At 43.2% G+C, this 21050-nt stretch overlaps 2 protein-coding genes across 2 annotated transcripts in view; both read left to right on the top strand.

Annotated features, from left to right (window-relative positions):
- fancd2 (FA complementation group D2) overlaps nt 1-989 on the top strand; it is a 43312-nt gene extending 42323 nt beyond the window's left edge. The window contains exon 43 of the mRNA XM_085775531.1: nt 842-989. Within this exon, the coding sequence (XP_085631657.1) occupies nt 842-940 (99 nt within the window). The 3' untranslated portion in view covers nt 941-989. The remainder of the gene's footprint in view (nt 1-841) is intronic.
- A 4041-nt stretch (nt 990-5030) lies between these two features.
- tex264a (testis expressed 264, ER-phagy receptor a) overlaps nt 5031-21050 on the top strand; it is an 88372-nt gene continuing 72352 nt past the window's right edge. Inside the window, exon 1 of the mRNA XM_085775520.1 lies at nt 5031-5608. Coding sequence (XP_085631646.1) covers nt 5351-5608 — 258 coding nt within the window. The 5' untranslated portion in view covers nt 5031-5350. The remainder of the gene's footprint in view (nt 5609-21050) is intronic.

The following is a 21050-nucleotide window of genomic DNA, read 5'->3' as shown; positions in this document are numbered from 1 at the left end:
ATCAGAGCTGAGTCGTGTTTATAAAGTGGTTTGTTAAAGGGACAGTTCAACATTTTTGGCAAATTGGCCCATTGCCATAATCCCTATAGTCATAGCAGTAGGTTCGTTACCTTTAATTGTCGGTGCAAGCTATTTTTAGAACGGCGGAGCAGAGCCGTGAGCTGCTCAGAGCTACGCTACGGGGGCTCATTATGGGATTTCTTGGTTTCCCTCATCAAACTCATCAAATACACAATCCAACAACTCCACAACGTTCTGGTGGACAAGTTGTGAGCTGCACATTCACCACGCTATGAGATAATAACACAACGTTACCACACAGAGTTGTTTTAGAGGGAAATACAGAGACTGTTGATGAAAAACTGTCCCTGAAGGCAACGTGCATCAGCGGTTTTACATGAATTTCCCTCTACAACAACTCTGTGTGGTAACGTTGTGTTATTATCTCATAGCGTGGTGAATGTGCAGCTCACAACTTGTCCACCAGAGCGTTGTGGAGTTGTTGGATTGTGTATTTGATGAGTTTGATGAGGTAAAAATAGCTAAAAACAGCTTGCACCGACAATTAAAGGTAACGAACCTACTGCTATGACTATAGGGATTATAGCAATGGGCCAATTTGACAAAATGTTGAACTATCCCTTTAAAGTTTAATGTAACAGTCCAAACACAGTGAGTGTTATCAGAGCTCCTCCTCCTCCTCCTGCAGCTGGGGGCAGAGGGCTGATAACAGGCTAATGATTAGAGTCGGTGTTTGATGTGGCGTCTGTACTTTCTGCTTCGTGGTTAAACTGATTCCAGATCAGCGTGTTAATGTCATGTGTTTCTCCTCCGGGCGCAGGACAGCGACGCCGAGGAGAGACAGAAGACCAACAGAGGAGGACGAGGAGGAGGAGATGAAGCAGCTACAGATGCGACAATGGACGACTCTGATGATTAGATTTAATGACAGGACACTTTATACTGTAGTAGAGGATGAATATAAACCTATAAACCTATAAATACACTGCAAAAACCAAGAATATTTGTCGTATTTCTTGTCAAAATGTCTAATTTCTAGTCAAGACTTATCTCTTTCCACTTAAAATAAGACTCATCACCTAAAAATGAACTTGTTTTTAGATCATTTTCACTTGTTTCAAACTAATTTTCACTTGAAATAAGTAGAAAAATCTGCCAGTGAAAGCAAGTTTTTTGTGCTTGTAATAAGAAAGAAAAACTTGCTCCACTATCAGATTTTTCTACTTATTTCAAGTGAAAATCTGCTTGAAAGAAGTAAAAAGTGTCTAAAAACAAGCTGCTTTTTAATGTGATGAGTCTATAATGAGATTTGTTTTGACTAGAAATGACATTTTGAATAGAAATAAGACAAAACTTCTTGGTAAGATTTTGAGTTTTTGCAGTGTAACCAGAAGTCACATCTACATCTAAGTTAAAGAAACGACTGAGTTGTGTTAATTTACCTGCACAGTTTTGTTTTGTTTTTCCTTTTCTGTTCCTAATAATAATAATAATTAGGTGTTGGTGTCAGAGTTGAGATGAAGTTTCAGTCTGAGTTGTGATTCTGTTTTATATTTACACGTTATGTAACAGAAACTATTATTAAAAAGATGTTACGACATAAAAGAGAGGTTTTTTTAAGACTCTGGTGAACAATAAAACATCTGAGTGTTTTGATACTGAGTGAAGATGATCAGAGGAGTTTTGTCCTTTTGTGAGTTATTCATGTTTTCTTTCATTAGAAGCAGAGATGAGTGAAGTCTGAGAGAAGAGAAGAGCAGCTCCTCTCTGACCCAACACCGACTTCTCTCTTCACCTCCTTTAAATGAAGCTCAGAGGAGAGAACATGTTAAACACAGTTCATTCAAACCAAACTATAACAGTTAAGAGTTTAATGATCGGACATGAGACCGCAGATCGTTATTTCACGTCACTACATCATGGACACAATGAGGTGAGGTCAGTTATCAGGCCCGGTTACTTTATTCATAGGTAGATTTGTCCTGCAGTGAGTTCTCATTCACATAAAACATTTAACATTTAAGGGATAGTTCACCCAAAATTCAAATTTCCCTCATTATCTCCTCCCCCTCATGTGGACTAAGGGCTGGGAGAAGTTTCAGAGTCCTCCGTGGCTTCTCTGAGTTGCAGGGGGTCTCGGCGTAGCAGTGCATGTCCATATGACGGTTGAGAACGGAGCTCACTTTTCTTTCTTCGTCCAAAAAGACACACCAAAAAACATCCAAATACCTCCATGCTGCTCGTATATAATGTCCTTCTTGTATTGAAGCCCCAACATGAGAAATTGTTCCGAAAAAAATTAAATAAGTCTATATTTTAAGCTTGTTTGTAGCGGAAGCTCCCTGTGTTTCAATTCACTGCTCTTCCTGTATGATTTACACTGACCGGCGGAACAATTTCTCATGTCGGGGCTTCAATACAAGAGGGACATTACATACGAGCAGCATGGAGGTATTTGGATGTTTTTTGGTGTGTCTTTTTGTTACGAAGACAGTTGGTATCCATTTGCAACCGTTATATGGACATGCACTGCTACGCCGAGACCCCCTGTAACTCAGAGAAGCCACGGAGGACTCTGAAACTTCTCCCAGCCCTTAGTCCACATGAGGGGGAGGAGATGATGAGGGAAATTTGAATTTTGGGCGAACTATCCCTTTAATAAAAGCTGCTTTAAATTCTGTCACAAACTGAACACATCAACATTTAATCAAACTTCCCCTCTGTCTTACTCCTTTAACTCTCTCAAACCCTCTGGACTCTCTTTGTTTGGTCTGTGTGTTTTTTCTATTTTTGTCCTTAATGGATTTCCATAGTTGGCTGAACGTGACGTCAGCAGCAGCTCTGAACAGAAACTCTCTGTTTCTCTGTTTCTCTGATGTGACTCGTTTAGTTGGTTCAGAGACTCAGAAACTGAAACCTGAGAGAAGAACTGGTCGACGAGCAGCGACACGTCGGAGCAGAGGAGAAGACACGAGCAGCAGAAACCAGAAGCTGAGAGGAAACACACAAAACCTGAAGAAAAGAACTGAAATCACGGGGTTTTCACTCATCTTTTTATTCACGCAGCCTGAATCTGGACTGAACCATTATCATGAGACACATGGGGGTCAGAGTCATAAACTCATTACTCTCCTCACCAGCTGAGATTTATAATGATAATATAATAATAAACAGGAGAAACACTTCTTTGTTCATGGTATATTTATTGGAAGGTTTTTTTTTTTACACATACATAATAAAAGATACAAGATAAAGTCATGAAGGAAAATTGAAAAACAACAGCAAGAACAAGCCCCATAAGGAAGAATAAAGAATAAGAATAGAAAATAAATACCTACATAAGTAAAATAAAGTAAAATAAGTAACTTTAAAAATTAAGAACGAGAGAAAGGGGGGTGGGGGGTAGATGTAAAATGATGTAAGATGATGTAACATTACAAAGTGTCTGGAGGTTGTAAGAAGTCAAGGCCCTCTGAAACTATTCATTACATTTGCATAATCTCTAGGAGAAACCCTTTTTAAATTAAAATCCCTTGAATGTATCTTATAGGCTATTTTATAATCTGACCAAGTAATGAACATGAAAATTTGAGTGCAACAGCAACATACCTGTGCAATGCATTATTTATTTATTTATTATTGTGCAATAAACTGTGCATTATTTATTATTATATTAATAAAAAATAATATTATTATATTATTATAGCACCACGTTGGGTTTAGCAGCTGAAAATGTCTTGTTCAATCTTGTTGACACATTACAGTTAGGCACACTGTAGCTTAATGAGCTACCATGTAGCCTACTGCTGGTCATCTTGAAAAATTGCAGCTATCTTCAAATTTCAAGTGTTTTCTTGTCGAGTGACCGATGGAGTAAACTCATCCCAATTTTCATCCTGTTACCACCACAGCACTTTTATATACCCGTGCAGTCAAAACGGTGGAATTTATGCAAATTTGCTCATGTTAACAAAAAATTTCAAAAAACTTGTAATACATTTTTTGTTTGTCTTAATGTAAGTAATCAACTCAGTAATTTTCATGGAGATATCTAAAGGTTAAAAATGTTACCCTATTCAATAATGAATAGGCGTATGAATGGGCTATATATGGGTCTTTTTCTAAACTTTCCCCTAATGGGATTCTTCTGGGCTTTTTTCCCCTCACTCAGGACATGTTGAGGATGCACAATCAGTTGAGTTTGCTTCTGTTGCAGTTTGTTCAACGTTGAGCCCTTTTTTGGCCTAAAATTACTGGACTAATTCACCTGTGCATTATTTATTTATTATTGTGCAATAAACTGTGCACTATTTATTACTTAAAAACTGTATTTATGCCCTTTTATGCTTCTTTTTGATGTGGTGCTACAAACAAAATTTTGTTCTTTTTTATATGCAATGACAATATCTATCTATCTATCTATCTATCTATCTATCTATCTATCTATCTATCTATCTATCTATCTATCTATCTATCTATCTATCTATCTATCTATCTATTTCTTTCCTTCTTTCTATCCCTATCTGTCTTTTACCCTTCTTTCTTTCTTTCTTTCCCCCCTCTCTGTCTCTGTCTTTCTTTTCTTCCTTCTTTCTTTCTACCCCGTTTCTTTGTCTTTTTTCTTTCTTTCTTTCTTTCTTTCTTTCTTTCTTTCTTTCTTTCTTTCTTTCTTTCTCCCTCTCTGTCTATCCCTATCTATCTATCTATCTATCTATCTATCTATCTATCTATCTATCTATCTATCTATCTATCTATCTATCTATCTATCTATCTATCTATCTATCTATCTACTAAATAAATAAAGAAATTAAATGTTGCATTATGTGTGTAATGGATCTATATAATGTCTTAGTTTCACTTTTTGAATTGAGTTACTGACATAAATAAACTTTTCCGGTAGTCGGTAGTATAGTAAAGTGAACCAACCACCCCTCTCCTCCGGGACATAATGGTCTGATCCAGGAAGTGAGTCCAGTGTTTGGGGAAACACCGTAAACAAACCGTCTGTTGGTTCTCAGTCAGTTCTGCTGTTCCCAGCTGGACCCGCAGCTTCTCAGCACACACACACAACTACACAACTACACAACTACACAACTACACAACAACCTGACAACACAACTACACAAGAACCGGACTACACAACAGCAGAAGAACCGGACTACAACAGGACCAACAGGACTCAGACCAGCTGTTTCTCCAGCCGTCACGCTGCTTTGATGCACGGAGAGTAACGTAACGCCAGAGTAACGGGAGAGTAGCGGTAGTGTAACGTGAGGAGGACTGTCCCTCTGTCTCAGTGTGTGTGTCTGTGTGTGTGTCTGTCTCCGTGATGTCGGACGTGGTGCTGCTGCTGCTCATCGCGCTGTCCGTGCTGTGTCTCGTGCTCACCGTGGGGGGGCTGCTCGTGCACTCGGGGCTGCTGCGTGACGTGGACGTGGGCACCGGACCCCCCCCGGTCAGAAACGTCACCATCGCCTACAAGTTCCGCGAGGGCTCGTACAAGGACTGCGGCGCCGCCTACACCGAGACCTGCAGCATCGGCCCCCGGCTCGATTCCATCGGCGTCTTCTACGATGACCCCAAACAGGTGACGTAACACTGACGTAACACTGACGTAACACTGAGCCCCCCCCCCCCCACCCACTGTGGACTTTGTCTCCTGATAAGATGCTTCAGGCTCTGACATGTTAGTTTGACCCTGGACACGTTAAAGGGACAGTTCAACATTTCAGTCAGACCCTCCTCTCACCATAGCAGTAGATGGTTCATCACCTTTAAAGGGATACGCCAACATTTTTTTTTTCGTGTCTTGCCTCACTCCCGAGTCCATGACCAGCAGATAGACACCATCCTTTCCACTGTGCGTGCAGTAACAAGGGAGATAGAGCCGTATCGCATCGTATCGTAATTAGCTTAGCTCAAACACTGGAAGTGTATAGACCAGAGCGGCATCTTTATGCAAATGAGAGTGACTGATGCATCCTGGGTAATTTAGGGGCAGCGCCCGGCATCCCTCCATTGAAAAGTTCAGCCTAACTGGCTTGACAAACTAACTAACAAAAAGTTGTCTATTAACAGGCTGTTTACAGACAACACTGAGCCAAAACCTCCCCGGTGATATATACGTGTAGATGTCTGGGTCAGACATTTCTGGCCACTGTGTGGAGTCATTGATCACTGTGGGAGGCTAAAGGAGCATACCGCTAGATTCATTCATTGTAGTTTTTCAAGCTTAGCTCAAACACTGGAAGTGTATAGGTAGTGTTAAACCAGGGACACACCGAGCCGACCGTCGGGCGTCGTGCCTCGTCGGACGGCGTCGGCAGCTCGTCTGTTTGGTGTGTTCCTCTCCGTCGGGGAGCCTCGGCTCTTGTCGGGTCTCGTCGGGGCCGATTGAACATGCTCAGTCGGGACTCGTCGGCCGTCGGGAGAGTAGACTCGTCGGGTACTCTGATTGGCTGTGTGCTAGCTATGGCGATTCTGATTGGCGGTGCCCTAAGCGAATCAGCGCGGTGTGTGGGAGGGACGGAAGTGACCACAGTAAACAAACGGTGTCCTAGCCTGTCCTACAAAATAAAAAGAGGAGTAAAGCAATATATTAAGCAGCAATATATATATATTTAAACATCAAAGATGTTCAATAAAACCCACATAGTTTGAAACAACGTTCAAAACACACACAGCTCGCAACTAAGCATATAAAGCCCGCTAGCTTAATGCTAACGTGTAATGTAAAACACCATAGACGGGCTAACAGAAATTAGCATCGGCTATCGCCAATTAGCGGCAACCGAGCCACAGCAGTAAGCTGCTAAAAACTGTTTTAATTTCGGCTTTAGCGCTGTTAAAACGTGGCTGGTTAAATTGTTTTTTGGGAGATTAATGTTGGTCTCATTGATGAAATTAACTGTGGCAGTGGCATTAGTTTGTTTGAATGAACAGTGAGCAGGGCTGCCTCTGGTCTGTATGGGTCTGTATTTCTATGGGGGAGTCCTCGCCACTCAGTCTCTCTGGTCGGCGGTCGGGGCAGTGTGTTTCACTTTTTCCTTTCTCCCGACGAGAGGCGACAGACTCGTCGGCCAAAGCCGTCGGCGTCGGGACGCGTCGGGAAGCGTCGTGGCGGTGTGTCAGGGGCTTTAACCTGCCTCCACCTAAAGTCATCAGAGAAACTCTATCTCCCTTGTTACTGCACGCACAGTGGAAAGGATGGTGTCTATCTGCTGGTCATGGACTCGGGAGTGAGACAAGACACCCTCATCAAACTCATCAAAAACACAATCCAACAACTCCACAACGCTCTGGTGGACAAGTTGTGAGCTGCACATTCACCACACTATGAGATAATAACACAACGTTACCACACAGAGTTGTTTTAGAGGGAAATGCAGCCGGAACTACATTCCAGACACGGCTGCTGGGCGGAGGGATTTCAGAAGAGAAAGTAGTTCTGAGTATTTGCTTCATGTGTCGTAATTAAAGGTTGTCATGAGAACAGATTCTTTGGTACCAAGTCGATGCCAACATGCAACTTTGCCCTCGGCGGGTTGTGTTGATTCCTGTATAGTGAGTGGTGTTGGTGCGGCTGCAGCAATGGCCCGGTGTGCGCCACAAGTTTGAGCTCATGTAAACACGACGTAGGCTACCGTGCGTCCTTTTCCGGTCAGTCATCATGGAAACACAACGCTCTGCCGGTGTTGCAGCGTTTGGACTGGAGAGTGAAAACAAACTTCTTCTAATGTTGCTGCTCTTTAAACTCTGTGCAGGTTGAGACGTCGTTGAATCACAGTGGAGCTCAAATGCAAGACAGTTTGATGTCAGACAGTTTTTATTTCTCTAAATATTAAAGTAGCCCAGTGAATTTAGAAGCACATGGGTCCTGTTCTTTTAAATCGTGATATCGAATAAGTATCGAGAATCGTGGAAATTTACTGGTATTGGTGTCGACTACTGAAATTCTGGTGTTGTAACAAACCTAATCATAATGTTAGCTACGTAATGTTACATGATTATCTCATAGCGTGGTGAATGTGCAGCTCACAACTTGTCCACCAGAGCGTTGTGGAGTTGTTGGATTGTGTATTTGATGAGTTTGATGAGGGAAACCAAGAAATCCCATAATGAGCCTCCGTAGCGTAGCTCTGAGCAGCTCACGGCTCTGCTCCGCCGTTCTAAAAACAGCTTGCACTGACAATTAAAGGTAACAAACCTACTGCTATGACTATAGGGGTTATGGTGAGAGGAGGACCTGACTAATAAATGTTGAACTATCCCTTTAAACACACACAGATATTATATTCACAATTTAAATAAGAATAAACGTGATGTAAACGTAAATGAAACAGTAGATGATGATGTCGTCTGTTGGTCACATGACACAGCTGGTTTGGAGCGTATCGCTGTTTAATGACTGTATCAGTCTGTGTGTGTGTGTGTGTGTCTGTGTGTGTGTGTGTGCTTCAGGCTGCAGCTCCGTGTGGATGATGAAACAGTCAGTCAGCTGTTCGATGCCACGTTGCACTGTTGATGTTTCCCCTCTGTGTGTGTGTGTGTGTGTCTGTGTGTGTGTGTGTGTTAGTGTGTGTGTGTGTGTCAGTGTGTGTGTGTGTGTGTAGCTCCTCTGACTCAGTGGAAACAGAGCGAAGGGCCGACACAGCCTCCTCTTCAGTCTGAACATCACGTGAATGCGTTTAGTTTTCACCACCACTTTGTGTTTGGTGTCAACACAACACAAACTTCTGCTGGTTAGAGCCGAGCACACACACACACACACACACACACACACACAAACGGGGATCGAACAGTGATCACTGGAGCAGGACTGAGAACAGCACTCACTGTGTCAGGACGGTTCATACACTGCAAAAACTCAAAATCTTTCCAAGAATATTTGTCTTATTTCTTGTCCAAATGTCTCATTTCTAGTCAAACTGATCTCTTTCCACTTAAAATAAGACTCATCACCTAAAAATGAACTTGTTTTTAGATCATTTTCACTTGTTTCAAACTAATTTTCACTTGAAATAAGTAGAAAAATCTGCCAGTGAAAGCAAGTTTTTTGTGTTTGTAATAAGAAAGAAAAACTTGCTCCACTATCAGATTTTTCTACTTATTTCAAGTGAAAATCTGCTTGAAAGAAGTAAAAAGTGTCTAAAAACAAGCTGCTTTTAATGTGATGAGTCTTATTTTAAGTAGAATGAGATTTGTTTTGGCAAGAAATAAGACAAATATTCTTGGTAAGATTTTGAGTTTTTGCAGTGTAGTGTTCATACTGAGAGACATAATGTAGATATGAGACAGACAGACCCTGTGTTTCTATTTGTCTCTGTCATGACTCAGTAGAAGTCGTGTCTCATTCAGGATCTTTTTTAAAACTGGTCTCAGACTTTGTGGATCATGATCTGATGTTTCTGAGACCAGGAATGTTTTAACATGGAGCTGATGACTGTGAGCTGGAGTCTCTCTCTCTCTCTGTCAAATTCAACAAGCTTTATTGGCCTGACTGTGATTTACAATATTGCCAAAGCGTTAGGACAGTGGGACAAACTCATCTTTAACTCTTCATCTCTGAAGCTTCTCAGATCAGTTTCCTCTGTGTGGTACCGTGCTGTAGTTAATGTGACTGAGCTCACAGTCTGATCCCAGGTCTGTTTAATAACTAATACACAACAACACGAACAGATGCTGTGATTTCAGTGTGAACGGTGTCATGAAGGTTTGGGTGGATATATAATATAAGTTGTCCAGGGCGTCTCCGTAGCAACAACACATACCCTGAGCCAATCAGCAGGTGGTATAACAGAGGAGAAAACAGCTTCAGTCGGTTTAGACTGTGATCCGCTCTGTCGGCCACTAGAGGGCAGTGTCACCATGGAAACAGAGTGTGTCTCTGTGTGTGTGTGTGTGTGTGTGTCTTTCTCTGTGTGTGTGTGTGTGTCTCTGTGTGTGTGTGTCTCTGTGTGTGTGTGTGTGTCTGTGTGTGTGTGTGTGGGAGGCAGCAGCCGTCTGAAGCCCATTGATCTTTGTATTTAATTCATTCCCATGGACTCAGAGGAGACTCAGCCTCAAATATGAGTTTATCACATTAATCACAACCTGCACCAGACTGAACTGGTTTCAACTGGTTTCAACTGGTTTCAACCAGCACCAGTAGCTCTGTTTAAACTGGTTTCAACTGGTTTCAACCTGCACCAGTAGCTCTGTTTAAACTGGTTTCAACTGGTTTCAACCTGCACCAGTAGCTCTGAACTGGTCTGAACTGGTTTCAACTGGTTTCAACCTGCACCAGTAGCTCTGAACTGGTCTGAACTGGTTTCAACCTGCACCAGTAGCTCTGAACTGGTCTCAACTGGTTTCAACTGGTTTCAACCTGCACCCGTAGCTCTGAACTGGTTTCAACTGGTTTCAACCTGCACCAGTAGCTCTGAACTGGTCTCAACTGGTTTCAACCTGCACCAGTAGCTCTGACTGAACTGGTTTCAACTGGTTTCAACCTGCACCAGTAGCTCTGAACTGGTTTAAACTGGTTCAAACCTACACCAGTAGCTCTGATTGAACTGGTTTCAACTGGTTCAAACCTGCACCAGTAGCTCTGAACTGGTCTGAACTGGTTTCAACTAGGGGTGGGCTAAAATATCGATATGGCGATATATCGCGATACTTTATCCCGCGATACGATATCGATATTCAATATTTAAATATCGATTTTTTTTTTTTTCAAAAAAAAAAAAAAAAAATTGAAAAAAAAAAAAAAAAAATTTTTAATTTTTTTTCAAATGATAAATCATGTTTCAGACCTAAATCCAATTGAAATATGTTGTTGTAACTTGCACTTGTATAAAATGGCATGGATAATTTGAATTACATTGTTTTGACTCAGTTTGTCCCATGAATTATCACTATCATCTGATGTACATACAACTCGGATTTTAAGATGCATAACAAGTAAAATAAAGTAAAGTAAAATAAAGTGTACTGCACAGTGTGCAGTACACTTTATTTTACTTGTTTTTTCTTGATTCTTGACTTGTAATTCATGTGAAATGGATTCAGTGCAATTAATAAATTCTGAATTTCTTCAGTGACACAGATATCGTGATGTATCGTGGATGAAATTTCTTGCAATATATCGATAATCGCAGAATCGCTGTACCGTGATATTATCGTTATCGTGGGTAAAATATCGTGATAGTATCGTATCGTGGGGTACCTAGTGATACCCAGCCCTAGTTTCAACCTGCACCAGTAGCTCTGACTGAACTGGTTTCAACTGGTTTCAACCTGCACCAGTAGCTCTGACTGAACTGGTTTCAACTGGTTTCAACCTGCACCAGTAGCTCTGAACTGGTTTCAACCTGCACCAGTAGCTCTGACTGAACTGGTTTCAACTGGTTTCAACCTGCACCAGTAGCTCTGACTGAACTGGTTTCAACTGGTTTCAACCTGCACCAGTAGCTCTGACTGAACTGGTTTCAACCTGCACCAGTAGCTCTGACTGAACTGGTTTCAACTGGTTTCAACCTGCACCAGTAGCTCTGACTGAACTCAACCTTCAACCTGACTGGGGTGCAATGGGGGCTTCCCCCAGACTGCAGCCGTCTGCTGAGCTCCGGTCAACCTCCGTCGTCATCCCGGGGGAGAAAACGAGCCGAGTATCTTAAGTTACCCGCAGGTTTTTAGAGGTTTACCACCGGCTGGTTAAATTCTTTTTAGGAGATAAATGCTGGTCTCATTGATGAAATGTAACATCTGTGGCAGTCACATTAGTTTGTCTGAATGAAAAGTGGAGCTTCAGGTGTGTGTTGGACAGAAGAGCTGCACCGTGCTGTTTATTATTTTTTGTTTATTTTATTTATTTAGGATAGTAGCTATATAAGTTCTTGTCATTCCAATTACAATGGTTAAAAAATACTCATGAGAAATAAAAGTTTATTGCATTTGAAAGGGTCTACTTGCATTATTGTGAAATATTATTATTATATTGGTGGTTAATTTGCTCTCAAAAAATGTTGACAATAACATCGTTTATCGTCAATAATTTGTGGGACAATATATCGTCCAGCAAAATTTGTTATCGTCACAACAGGCCTACAGTCCCGCATGAGCTACTCTGCTGAATTTATGCGCTGTGCCCCGGCGTCGGGTAAAAATAGTTGCCCTGTGTGTTGCAGGGGGGCTGGAGCGGTGGAATTTGCCCGTTACTCTCCCTCTTTGGTTTTTTAGTCTTCTCAGACAAAACTTTTAATGTCTTTGGTTTTCTTGCTGCTGCTGCCATGACAGCGGACGGTAACACTCCCACAGAGGCGTTCGTTCGCATCGACTTCCGTGGTTTTAACGAATGTGGAAAGCAGGCAGTGGCGTCGCCGTGAAGCAGTCGGCAGCACGTTGGTAGTTTAGTTTCTTGTGTGGAGGAGTTACTACTTCCTACTTCCTACTTCCTTCCATCCACCTGAAGCTGCAGTTTGCTCCGGCCTGTGATCTGCTCAGGTCCCACTTTGTTTGGAGCCGTCGTCATGACGAGCAGCAGAGGGAAGTGTGATGTCATGATGTGTGTAGACGAGTGGGCGGAGCTTCACTCACCTGCAGCTTCACTCTGCTACGACTCATCAAGAGGAATAAACCATCAGAGACAGAGACAGAGACAGACAGAGCTGCTGCTGCTGCTGCTGCTGCTGCTGCTGCTGCTGCTGCTGCTGCTCGTGTAACCGGTCTGCGTTGTGTTGTGTTGTTGAGGAAAGAAGGACCACAGTTCTCTTTTTCGGCCAGCAGGGGGACATTTATTCTGCGTACAGCAATATTATTGTTAGTACAGCACAGCACTCTTCTTCTCAGTCTCACACACCTCTCTTCTCATCAGCCATTTTTCGGACTGGATGTGTAACTCCTAATCTCATTCTCATGGTCATAATACAATCACCAAACAACCCCCCCAAGACCCACTGGCAATATTTTAGTAAGTAAATAAGAACACATATGAACATAAACACCAAAAGGGTGAATAAGAAACGTGAAATCATCACAAATGCAATAAAAGAAATACACAAAAGCAAATGGGAGCTCACCTGCGTACAGCAATATTATTGTTAGTACAGCACAGCACTCTTCTTCTCAGTCTCACACACCTCTAGAGGAGGGGAGGAATAACAACTGCATGAGAGACTAGCTTAGCTTAGACTCACGACCGTCACTCGGAGCACCGTGCAAAATACACTCACAACTGCACACATAACATTCCCATTCACTCAAGTTTAGCTCAAAAAACCATGGCATTAAAACCGCCTGGTTAAAACACAAAGAAAACATACATTTCACAGTATCAACAAATATTTTAAGCACTAGCACGTTTTACCCCTACCTCTTCTCATCAGCCATTTTTCGGACTGAGAGAAACGGCGCAACGTGCACAGGATGTTGACGGAAAGGAAAGGTTACGTTACCAAAATAAAACTAACAAAATAAAAGCCCCCAAAACCGAATATTAAAGAAAAACATGTATTAAAACTAAAAGTTGTAATATAAAGTGATTTTTGGTGAAATGAAATGAAAAGAACCCATCGGTTACATCCTCCCCTCCTAAATTTCACCAAAATCCAGACCATACCTCTGAATAAATCAAAGTAAAGCACTGGGACACCCGAACTCTAATGCTTAAACCCGGCCAGGGCTCACTGAAAGCACCTCAGCTTTAACATCGGCCATATGAGCCACCTACTAATATAGGTTCAGAGAAAACATAAGGGTGATCAAGCCTTAGCATCTCTTAGATTAATATGATGCCTTTTACACCATACAACTACCTGCCTCTATCAAACACATTACAATTTGTCTCAGTGTCCCTTAAATACATCTTCACAGCTTAAGAAAATAAAAAAACATGTCTGCCCTCTTAAAACAATGTGAGGAGTGACTGAGACTTTCTGCTGACTGAACCTGCCAAGTCTCTAAAATAAAAAGGTTTCTGAACCATAGACTCAATGAGCCGGTTGACTTTCTTACTAACCCGACCCACCCGTGTCCTGACAACATTGTCTGTGTCTGTTAAAGAATGCTGTGTGTCAGTGTCATGTCTCAGGTTTGTTGAATGTGACTTGGTCTCTGCGTCAGCGTGTGAGTCTTCTGGATGTAACTGAGTGTCTGGATGTCCTGAAGACACATCTGACAGGATTGGGGAGTCTGAGTCAGGTTCTACTATCAAACTGTCCATGTCATTGTCTCTGGTTGAGTGGTTGTTTTGGTCATCTTCAGATGGCTCGTCATAATCCAGCTCTGGAGTATCTTGACATGACTGGTCTGTGTCAGCCCATCCTTCACTCCTGGTCTCCTGACTCTGAAGGTCCTCTGATCCACTCATTATCCAATCACTTGTTCTGTCTCCTGTATCCTCTTCCTCCTCACAATCCAGGTCCTCAGATTCAGTGTCACACAGCCCTTCTTCACTTGTCACCACAGGCAGAAAGCTGATGTCCAAAACCAGGTTGCGGTGTACTATCTTTGTGTCACCCCTACTGTCTTCCAGCTTGTATGTGTGAGTTTGCAGGTTTCTGTCTTTAACTGTGTACACTGTTGCACTCCACTTGTCAGCTAGTTTTCTCTTCCCCCTCTCAGTCTTGTTTGCAATCAGTACTTTGTCTCCTATGTTCAGGTGAGTGCCTTTTACTTTTCTGTTGTAGCTCCTTGCCTGCTTGTCTTGTTCTCTCACTGCATGTATTTGTGCAACTCTGGCTGCCTCATGGAGATATGACATCAGCGTGTTTACATAGCTTGTGTGATCAACAACCACTGGATCCTGAAGCACTTGCTTGAACATAACATCTACCGGAAGCCTTGGGATACGACCAAACATGAGCTGGAACGGCGCGTATCCTGTGGTCTCATGTACTGTTGCATTATACGCAAATGTCAAGGTTTGTATTTGCTGAGGCCACTTGTGTTTCTCTTTGAGAGGGAGAGACCGTAACATGTTTCCAAGTGTTCGGTTGAACCTCTCAGTTCCTCCATTTCCCATGGGGTGGTAGGCTGTAGTGTGTGATTTTGAAACTCCAGCAAGTGACAGCAGTTCGGCTATAAGCTCGCTCTCAAAGTTTGCCCCCTGATCAGAGTGTATGCGATCAGGAAAACCATACACACAAAAGACGTGATCCCACAGCTTTTTAGCTACTTGTTTTGCAGTCTGATTTGTGCACGGGAAAGCATGGGCTAACTTTGTGAAGTGGTCTGTTAAAACGAGAACATCCACTGAGCGCTGCTTACTGTCTTCTGCGCTCCAAAAATCCAGACACACTAACTCCATAGGAGCGGAAGTCCTGATACTTCCAAGTGGGGCTCGGGCCGAGGGGTCTGGTGTTTTGGCTAGAATGCATCTTTGACAGCACTTAACATACTCCTTCACATCAAACTCCATCTTGGGCCAAAAAAAACCGCTGTCTTGCTAAATGCAGGGTCCTTGCCTGCCCCTGGTGCCCAGCAACATCATGGATGCCATGTAGTGCTTTCTCTTTGAGACTATCAGGCAAAACATACTGGTGTCTCCTTTGTTTGCTGATGTGATCTTTAATGACTCTGTAGAGGATACCATTTTGAACCCGGAGTCTCTCCCACTGTTTAATAAACACCATAGCTTTCCCGTCTAGTTTTGCTCTCTCACGCCTAGAGGGACGCCTCTTGCGGATGACAAATGACATGATGCTTGAAATAGTGGGATCTAGCTCCTGACTGTGCTGTAGTTCCTCCAATGTAAATGCAGGAAGTGCATCCTGCCCAGGCGGCAGCAGGTTCTGAACTGACTGAATCAGCTCCACAGCTCTGGTTTCACTAGCAGCCTCCCACTGGTCATGATTGTCTAACAAAGCTTTAACAGCTACAGCATCACAGTTACACTTAGGAAAATCATGTTGAGACCTGGCAACACCACGAGCTGTCCTTTTCACCTGATGAGACTGGACCTTTAATCGGAAGGCATCCTGGATGCCATCTTGACTGACAGCTTCAGCTTCAGCGAGAAGGTGGCTGTAATGTTCAGTGATGAGCCTATGACTGACTGTTCTTGCAAAGGGATCTCTACTGAGAGCATCAGCCACTGTGTTCTTAGTGCCAGGTATGTGTTTCAAGTCGAAGGTGTAAGGGGCGAGCTTGGACACCCAGCGCTGTTCACACGCATCCAACTTTGGTTTAGTCATGATGTAGGTGAGAGGATTGTTGTCAGTCCATACTGTGAAAGGGAGCCCTCTCAGCCAGTGACTAAACTTCTCACACACACTCCATTTCAAGGCTAAGAATTCCAGCCTATGGGCTGGATATTTCTTCTGAGAGCTGCTCAAAGTCTTACTGGCGAAAGCAATGGGGCGGGCTTTCTTTTCACCAGCTGGAATTTGTGACAATACAGCCCCCAGTCCGTCCAGTGAGGCATCGATGGATAGGATGAGAGGACGAGAGAAATCTGGGTGTGAGAGGACAACACAGTTTAAAAGGCTCTCTTTCAAGTCACACAGGGCTACATCACATTCATTTGTCCAATCAGAGGGTTTGAGCTTTCTGTAAGAGCCAGCGTTGGAGTTGGCTCGGACTTTACCACGCCTCTTCTGCCCAGCAGTGAGTGCAAAAAGGGGCTTGGCCATAGAGGAGCAATTGGGGATAAAATGTTGGTAATAAAAAACCATCCCTAAAAAAGATTTTATCCTCCTGACCGATGGTGTGCAGCCGTCTTCCTCCATGAGATCCGCTTTTGACATCTTGGAGATGACCTCAATTTTTGCCGGATCCACCGCAACACCACTGCCATCTATAATGTGGCCCAAGAACTTGACTGATGACCGCATTAAGTGGCATTTTTTGGGGCTCAGTTTGAGGTTGTGAAGCCTGAGCCGCTGGAACACAGTCTCTAACCTCTCCAAAGCTGCCTCTTCTGTTGAAGCAAAAACAAGTAAATCATCAAGGTAACACAACAAACTACTGAAGTTCAGATCCCCAAATATGCTCAGCATCATCCTCATGAATGAGGCAGGACTATTGCAGAGACCCTGCGGCATCCTATTATATTCATATAGTCCCATGGGGGTCGTGAATGCAGTGTATTTTTTGTCTTCCTCTGCCATCGGGATATTATAGAAACCTGATGTCAGGTCCATTGTGCTGAAGTAGGTGTTTCCACCCAGCGCAGCCAGACAGTCTGATTGGTGTGGCAGTGGGTGGGCATCTTTGAGAGTTCTCATGTTAAGCCACCTAAAGTCAGTGCAGAGTCTCAAATTCCCATCCTTTTTCCACACTAAAACAAGTGGGGATGCATACTCACTCACTGATTTCTTTATTATCTCTTGTTCTTCCATTTCAGACAGAACCTGTCGCAGCTTCTGGTAGTGGGCTGGTGGTACTCGCCGATAAGGGAGGCGGAATGGTCTTTCGTCGGTGAGCCTAATGCGATGCACAAACCCTTTTGCCTCACCACAGTCCAGTGCATGTTTTGAAAAGATGTCATTGTACTTGATAAGCAGCTCAACTAATTTTTCTTTTCCCATCGAACCAGCGTGGCATTGATCAATGTCGATGTCAGTGAGCCCAGCTTGTTGTAGTCGCTGCTTTAGGTCCACTGGTCTGCCCTCATCATGTGTTTTCTCATGTTTGACTGTTTCAGGTTGACTGGTGCCCTGGAAAACCTCAAAATCTTCTACAGCTAAACAGGGAGACACGTCTGCCAGTTTACTGTTTCTCTTCAATGTAATAGGTTTGTCTGACATGTTGGTAACTTTCATGGGAATCCACCTATCACCCCACAAAGGTGTGATTACACGACCAATCATGATGTTACGGGGGAGGGACTTGGATGAGGTGGGCTCCACGATTACTGTGCTGCCTGGTGACATGGGAACATTATTTGGCAGTTTACCCCAGACTAGATGTTCTTGTCTTGCCAGCAGAGTGACTGACTGCTGGAGCTTGACAGTTCCTATCCTGTCCGGAAGCTCTTCACCTCTCCACCGGGAAGAATTCGCCATGAGGTCCAGGAACTGCTCACACTCAGGAAGAAGACTGCCACTAGAGACAAGACGCCAATAGTCATCGGTTACTTTCAGTTGATGCATAAGAAACTTGATGACATTTGTGCCGATGATCAAATCATCACGTTGGCTAGGCACTACGAGGACAGGCACAACACAGGTCTCTCCATACAGCTTCATTTCAACTTCATACATACACTTAGGTTTTGTTAATGTTCCTCCACACCCCACTAACACAACTTCTTGAGTCAAGGGAGAAGGTTCTGAAAGCACATTTTCACTCAACATCTTCTGCTCTACTTGCTCACTTAGTGTACAGGCCATGGAACCTGAATCTATCATCCCCTGCATCTGAAATGTGTTGTTTACTGTAACTGGGGTATAAAACAGTTCATCATAAGGACCCAGTCTTTGTGTACTTTGGACTATTACTTTAGCACCAACTGGTGCTGCCGCACATGCTTTTATGTAGTGCTGCTCGTCAACACTGTTGAGGGTTTCTTTTTCTTCACCCGCACATCCCCTCGCCAGATGCAGGCCCGCTAGTTTAAAGGCTGAGGGTTTTGTGGTGGAGAGGCACTCCGAGCTTGGTCAGACTTACGGTTAGGACAGTTTCTTCTTATGTGGTTCAGCTCGAAACATGCCAGGCACAGGCGCTTCTGCCTGCAATGCGCAAGCGTGGAGTGCTCCGTGGACTTACAGACCCTGCAGGGGCTTTGCTGAAACTGTCCTGGGGAGACTGGTTTGTGAGCAGCATTACTCTTCTGTGATAGTGCATTTTCAAAAAGGCTAACTAATACTTGAAGGCATTTCTCATTACAGGGGGGATTGGATGATGCAAGACTCTCATTCTGCGCAGGCGACTCTACTGAATGACAGCTTTTCCCAAGATCATCAAGTGCAGGAGTCTGAACCTGAGCTGTCACTGGCTTAAGGCGCTTTGATTTGGTGAGAGTGTGTTCTTTCATTTCAAGTTGGTAGCGATCAATGTGCTCTTGAATTTCACTAGCTGTCCACTTATCTGGTGCTTTAAGCTTGAAAATAGCAGTGAGAGTGGGATCAGGGCAGTATTTAACAAACATCATGGTTGCCTCCTGACAAGGATCTTCCATGTGTCTGCCTAACCTTCTCAAACCTTCCTCTGCTGCATCAACGGCCTTGTTCAGGCGGAGCCAATAATCTACAGGGGTCTCTCCTGGCACTGGGACGGTGCTATAAAAATCAGCCATAGGCATGCATGAAAAAGTTACATCACTAAAATGTCGCCTGAGAATGTCATAGATGATTTTTGGATCTTCTTGAGGTCTCATGGCTGGACTGCTCCTCAGAGTTATCCTTACTGTGTCTTTAGCTCTTCCCATGAGCTTGGACATTATTTCAAAGTACTGTTCGTGTGGAGGCGTGGCTCGTTTCTTGAGATAAACTCCCATCAACTCTTCCCACTCACAGACTGTGTTCTTGTCGGAGTCATCTCCTCTGAAGACTGGAGGCTCTCTGACGTCTGACTGTAGGACTAACTTGGTACCAGTCAAGTTGAGGTAAGTAGGGTCACTGGGTATCTGGCTAACACTGCTCTGAGCTTGTGTGCCTTTAACATCCCTCCCATCACAATCAACCCTCAATTGATCTCTTATGGTCTGTCCTACTTGCTGAGCAATATGTGTTATCAAGTCATTTAACACTGGGTCTGTCGTGTCTGGAAGACCTGAAGGTGTGGCACCCTGACTGGAACTAGGTGCGACATTACCAGGTGCACGTGTGGAACAGTGAGCGGGTGAACCAACATTTGCTGCACCTCTGACTGGAGTACTGGCTAACTCACTGAGAAATCTTCCCCTCCCAACAGAAAGATTAAAAATGTCAGCTGAATTTTTGTCATCATCAACTTTCCCAGCTTTTTCCCAAAAGAATGCCATTTTAAATTTCTAAACAGCACCCAACTGTACGCAATAAAATACAGAAAAATATCAAATTTACCCTCAGAACAGGAAATACAAAATAGCTGAACAAAATCACTTTTCAATTTTTTTTCTTTTTTTTCTATACCAAAAGATACATTAATGAAGATGGTTGGCGGGTAGCAACCCCATGTGACCAAGCTGGTGTTGATCCACAGCTCCAGAAGAAACGAAGAACCAGTCTGAAGCAGCGTGGATCCGGGTCACGGCACCACTGTAACCGGTCTGCGTTGTGTTGTGTTGTTGAGGAAAGAAGGACCACAGTTCTCTTTTTCGGCCAGCAGGGGGACATTTATTCTGCGTACAGCAATATTATTGTTAGTACAGCACAGCACTCTTCTTCTCAGTCTCACACACCTCTCTTCTCATCAGCCATTTTTCGGACTGGATGTGTAACTCCTAATCTCATTCTCATGGTCATAATACAATCACCAAACAACCCCCCCAAGACCCACTGGCAATATTTTAGTAAGTAAATAAGAACACATATGAACATAAACACCAAAAGGGTGAATAAGAAACGTGAAATCATCACAAATGCAATAAAAGAAATACACAAAAGCAAATGGGAGCTCACCTGCGTACAGCAATATTATTGTTAGTACAGCACAGCACTCTTCTTCTCAGTCTCACACACCTCTAGAGGAGGGGAGGAATAACAACTGCATGAGAGACTAGCTTAGCTTAGACTCACGACCGTCACTCGGAGCACCGTGCAAAATACACTCACAACTGCACACATAACATTCCCATTCACTCAAGTTTAGCTCAAAAAACCATGGCATTAAAACCGCCTGGTTAAAACACAAAGAAAACATACATTTCACAGTATCAACAAATATTTTAAGCACTAGCACGTTTTACCCCTACCTCTTCTCATCAGCCATTTTTCGGACTGAGAGAAACGGCGCAACGTGCACAGGATGTTGACGGAAAGGAAAGGTTACGTTACCAAAATAAAACTAACAAAATAAAAGCCCCCAAAACCGAATATTAAAGAAAAACATGTATTAAAACTAAAAGTTGTAATATAAAGTGATTTTTGGTGAAATGAAATGAAAAGAACCCATCGGTTACACTCGGG

This window comes from Trachurus japonicus, chromosome 5 (assembly GCF_045865225.1).
Source record: "Trachurus japonicus isolate A0001 chromosome 5, Traja_1.0".
Taxonomy (NCBI): Eukaryota; Metazoa; Chordata; class Actinopteri; order Carangiformes; family Carangidae; genus Trachurus; species Trachurus japonicus.
The sequence above is the reverse complement of the archived record's forward strand: the minus strand, read 5'-3'. Positions and strand labels throughout refer to the sequence as shown.